At 41.6% G+C, this 5,547-nt stretch overlaps 1 protein-coding gene across 1 annotated transcript; it reads right to left on the bottom strand.

The window, feature by feature from the left end:
• Positions 1–3,451: 3,451 nt before the first annotated feature.
• LOC134390139 (lys-63-specific deubiquitinase BRCC36-like) lies at positions 3,452–4,384 on the bottom strand. The gene has a single exon (XM_063113418.1). The coding sequence runs from the start codon at positions 4,382–4,384 to the stop codon at positions 3,452–3,454; it is 933 nt and encodes a 310-aa protein (XP_062969488.1).
• Between the last annotated feature and the right edge of the window lie 1,163 nt (positions 4,385–5,547).

Below are 5,547 nucleotides of genomic sequence, written 5' to 3'. Positions count from 1 at the left end.
CAAGTTTCTAATACATAAAACTTGGGGGACACAATTCAATCTTCAGTGAGTTTTGGGAGGGCATAATTCAGTCCACTACAACCCATTAGCCTCCTATGGAACTAGGTATCTATGGCACATAATTTGGGAAACAATATTCTACATCATTCTTATCTGTCCAGGTGCCAGCCAATTCCCTTTTGATACTTCATGTGATTAATCTGTTAAATGTTCTTTCTATTATGCAAAATTTAAGGGGGTATAAGAAGTTACAAAAGCAAGACCCCTGCTTTCTGTAATGACAGCTCATGAGTATTCAGGCAGCAACAGTTCATGGCAGTAGCTGCCCTATCTCTGCATATTCAGTTGTGTGCTAAAGTTTGGGGGGAAGATGGCTCTGGTGATTGTTAGCAAGTCACACAGCTGAGTCTACTGCCAGGATGCTGGGAGGCAAGTAATGTCTTCACAGGTTGGAGAAGAAAACAAAACAATCATTCCTGGGATAATTGATGGCTCAGGACAATCACTAGCAAATATCACATGCTCTTCACCTTGGAATGTCTCTCACAGCTGTCAATCTCTGAAAGCCCTGCAGCTGATGCCAGCGAATAGTGACAGGAAGACTTTAAGGACTTGCCAGGATCTACTGGAATGAAGAGAGCAAGGATGTCTGTTTCTAGAGGATGATGAGAGTCACATCTTTTTAAAGAAGATGTTACATCCGGGTGTATAGCCTGATCCCAGGATTCCCTAAGAACCTAAAAAGCTGAACGGAAGCCACAGGCTGATATTCTCTGACCTTATCTACAAAACATCAAAGTTTTGCTCATTGGGGAGTACATGCGGGGGACTATCACAGGCCCTTTAGGAGGTAGACAATGAGTATCATAAAGTTCTTTCCTTTGGTCCTCAGTAAGCTTATAAATTATTTCAGTAAGATAAGATGGATGCACTTTAAAAACATAAATTACTGTCCAAAGTGATTCATCATTAGCATTAGGTGAATGAATGGGCTGAGTAGCAACTACTGGATGAAGAGTTGCACTCCAGGTGAGGAGAATGGTTTATAGCAAAAACTGGAAGGGGCCGAGCCCGTGGCGCACTCCGTAGAGTGCGGCGCTGGGAGCGTGGCGACGCTCCCGCCGCGGGTTCGGATCCTATATATGAATGACCGGTGCACTCACTGGCTGAGTACCGGTCACGAAAACGACAAAAAAACAAAAAAACAAAAAACAAACAAACAAAAAAAACTGGAAGGGTGCAATACACCAGCTCAGTGGAAGAAGAAGAGTTGGGCTGAAGAAAAGTTTGAGGGGGAGATTTGTTATGAAAATAAATCTTGGATGCCAGGCTAAGGAGTACAGTGTAGGCATGAACATTTCTTGAAGATGAAGTGAGCTAGCCTCACATATCTCTAATGCTCTTTCCTTAAAAACATATCCCCATTGTTCTAGTCATACCCAACTATATGCTGCTACCCACATGTACCATGTTTCTTCACGCTTTTCTCTGCCTGTCAATGCTACTGTCACTCTTTGGAATGCCTTTTCCAACTTTGTATATTTCTGTATGCACCCGTGGTTGATATCTCAAATATTTGATCTGACCTGTCATTGAGTACAAATGAAGTCATGTAACATTATGCCTAAACTACCACAGTACTTAGCCCCACCTGCATGACCATTAGATAACAACTCCTTCTCAAGGTCTTTCCAGTTATTTCTGTGAGGTTCTCCTGAGAAATGTTTATTTCTTCCTCAGTTTTGATCTGTTGCCCACAGGCTAACTGCTTTTTGGGGGATTGTCCCTTCCACTGCAGACAGAGCCATCATTTAGGAGTGGCCATGCTAGGCTTTCAAAAGGCAAGTGCTCTGTGGTCCAACATGGACTAGGAATAGTGGGGTTGGGGAAGGACCAGTATGGGAGAATAGGTATTTTGCTGACTCTTTCTCAACTAAGTTTTTTTTTCTTTTCTAATTATACATGGACTTTATTCAATTTCACCAGATTTTACATGCATTCACTTGTGTGTGTAGGTCTGTACAATTTCAGCACAGGTATAAATTCACATTCTCAACATCACAATAAAGATACAGAACTATTCCATTAATAGAAAGGAACTCCTTGTGTCATCCCTTTCATACATATCCCACTCCCCCTCCGGTCCATGTCCCTGGTGACCATTAACCTGTTATTCATTTCTATAATTTTGTCATTTCGAGAATGTTATGTAAATACAATCACACAGTAAGCAACCTTTTGAGATTGGCTTTTTTCATTCACCATAATACCCCCAAGCTCCATCCAAGTTGTTGTGTGTATCAATAGTCTCTTCCTTTTCATTGCAGAGTAGTATTCCATGATACAGATGATTTGTTTAACCATTCACACATTTCAGGATGTCTGCATTGTTTCTTTCTGACTATCACAAATAAAACTTCTGTGAACATTTGTGTACAGGTTTTCAAGTCAACATAGCTTTTCATTTCTCTGGGTTAAATGTCCAGAAGTGCATTTGCTGGGTCTTATGCTAAGGGTATGTTTAACTTTATAAGAAATTTCCAAACTCTTTTCCAGAGTGCGTATAACATTTTACATTCCTATCAGCAATGTATGACAAATTCAGTTTCCATCCTCAACAGCATTTGCTATATCTGCTATTTTTAATTTAGTCATTGTGTTAAGTCATATCTCATTGTGGTTCTAATTTGCATTCCTCAATGACTTACAAATATCAACATCTTTTCATGTGCTTCCTTGCCATCCATATATCCTCTTCAGTGAAATGTCTACTCATAATTTTTGCCCATTTTCCAACTGTATTGTTTTTTATTACTGAGTTTTGAGTACATTTTATATATTTCAGATTGATCAGATATATGGTTTGCAAATAATTTCTCTCACTTTGTAGCTTGTCTTTTCCTGTTCTTAAATTTTTACAGAGAAACATTTCTAATATTGATGAAGTCCAACATACCAACTTTTTCTTTTTATGGATTACACTTTTGGGGTGAATTCTAAGAATTTGTCACCTAGCCCGTGATCCTTAAGATTTTTCTACTATGATTTTTTTCTAAAAGTTTTATAATTCACATCTTACATTTAAGTACATGACACATTTGAGTTAACTTTTACAAAGGTATGAGGCTTAGGTTGAGGTTCATTTTATTTTGCCTACGGGTGTCTAATTGCTCCAGCATAATTTGCTGAAAAGCCTTCGTTAAATTGCTTTTACACTTTGGAAAAATCAGTTAAGCATATTTATGTGGGTCTATTTCTGGGTTTTCTCTTCTGTTCAATGGATCTATGTATCTGTCCCTCTGCTGATACCATACCATCTTGATTACTGTAGTTACACAGTAAGTCTTGAAACTGGGTAATGTGAGTCCTCCAACTTTTTTTTCTTCAAAAGATTTAGTTTAATTAATTTTACGCTGGGTATTTTCATCTTTCCCCATTTTTGTCTCCTGCTTCATTCTAGAGAAGAAAGTTCTTGCATAAGCTCTTCCTTTTCTTGTTGCAACTCCTGCAAATGCTGTTGGTTTTGCTCCAATCTGTCCTCCAACCACTGTAGGAGAGGCCCACTGACTGCTGACATCTGACTGCACAGATTCTTGGTAAACACTGAGCCATTATGGATCTTGGTTACTGAGTCCAGATGTGTAAGGCTGTGGATCCTCTTATATGTATTTTGTTCCTCTTGGCACAGGATCTTGGGCAGCTCTACTGCTGATTCAAGGCACACTTTCCCAATGGTGACATGAGGTACAATATGGATTGGGATATCAATTCTCTCATACCTTTCCTCTTCCTTCTGGCCCTCAATGGAGATGTGTTGGCTGGAACTCCAAAAGTCTCGTGGACCATGACGGGACTCTGAGCTCTTCTGGGCCTGTATGGATTGAAAACAAGTGTAGAGTACCCGGCCAGTCTTTGCATTTTTATCTTCTATGAAACAGGAAAAAATAAGTCCTACAAAGCCTTGATCCATCATCTGGTACATGGCTTGTGTGCGAACATCAACATGTGAAGGCCAAACAGTAATGTGAGGATGGGAATGATACCAGCCCACGACCCTCATGGGGTGGCCTGTTAGTTCTGCCAACCTCTCCGCCTCTGTTGAGGCCGCAGACAGCTGCTCTGGAGAGATTTCTACTCGGTCCTTCCTCTTATCAGAACGTCTCAAGATGATGACGGAATGAATGTGAACAATTCCGATGTTGTTAACTTTTTCAGCAACTGTTTGTGTTTCAGTTCCGGTATATGCAAATTTGGAGTCACTCCTTGTGTCATCAATCAACTCCCCTATACACAGCCCCATCACCTCCTCCTTCTCTGTGCTCAGAGCGTGGTTGAGACAAAGTAGGAAAGCGTCAGACTCGAGATGAACCGCCTGCACCGCCATCTTGGCCCGACCTGCCCGTGTCGCCTGGTCCCACTCGGCCTGACCAATCGGGTGCTCCGGTGCAGACTCTCGCGGTGCCCCACGCTGTGCGCTCCACCAGGCCTTGCAGTCCGCGTGCGGGTTCCGCGAGGGCGGGGCTCACCAAAGTGGGTTTTTTTTAAGAAACCTATCTGAAAATTATTAAGCCATAGGAATAAATTCTTGGCTTTTGTGTCTGAGAAGCTCATCCAGGCATGGCTGGCTACAACAGCTTGGATGATAGCATCAGGACTTGAGCTTGCTCACTCCTTCCGCTTTGACTGTCATTTGTCTTTTCAGGCACACGTTCAGCTGGCATTGCAGCTGCAGAAGAGCTTCTCTTTCAAGGCATTTCAACAATGGACTGAGATGATCTCTATTTTACCTGTTTTATGCCATATGCCCATTCCTGAATCAGGGAAAATAGACAGAACACATCAACGGAACAGGCCTGTGCCATGTTCCACCTGTGCATGGAGGGGTGGATAAACCCCACCCCTCCCGCCAAATCGTTTGTCCTAAGACTAGAAGAAGGCCGCTTCCCAATAATAAAAGAAAAACTTGACGTTACCAGAAAATGAATAGATAGATGGTAGAGAGGTGGAAATAATAGCTGTTCACTACTCCTTCAAAGCAGCACCACTTCCGCGCAGTCTTCTGAAAGTTTTTTTATCTTCCAACCCCTCCTTCTTCTGTAGACCCTGGACTCCACTTCCAAAGAAATTAATCAAAAACAACCCAAAAGTCTGAGTGGAAAAGAGGAGGACAAAAATCATGCTATACACTCCATCATCCCCATCTCTCTGTTGGCATCCCACCAGGAGCTACAAAGCTCTTCAAATAGCATGTTCACACCCCATTCCCCACCCTATGTCAACCATTCAGTCCTACTTCAGAAATAAACAAGGATATGAAGGAGAAACATCATGGAAATATTTCACCAGATTTACTGACCAAAAATCAACTTGCTGTGGATTTAGTTAGGATCCTCAGCTATGCTTAAGTAGCAACTAAATTATTGCCTTCTCTGGGCAGTATTCTCAGGTACAGCTGGTGATGGTTGAGGACATTTACACTCAGTATCTTAAAATTCCCGTTTACTGCTTTATGCTTTGCTATCCTGGATTTCTCCAGCATAAGGGTCT

The sequence above is a fragment of the Cynocephalus volans genome, chromosome 11 (assembly GCF_027409185.1).
Source record: "Cynocephalus volans isolate mCynVol1 chromosome 11, mCynVol1.pri, whole genome shotgun sequence".
NCBI classification, from domain to species: Eukaryota; Metazoa; Chordata; class Mammalia; order Dermoptera; family Cynocephalidae; genus Cynocephalus; species Cynocephalus volans.
This window is presented reverse-complemented; position numbering and strand designations above follow the sequence as displayed.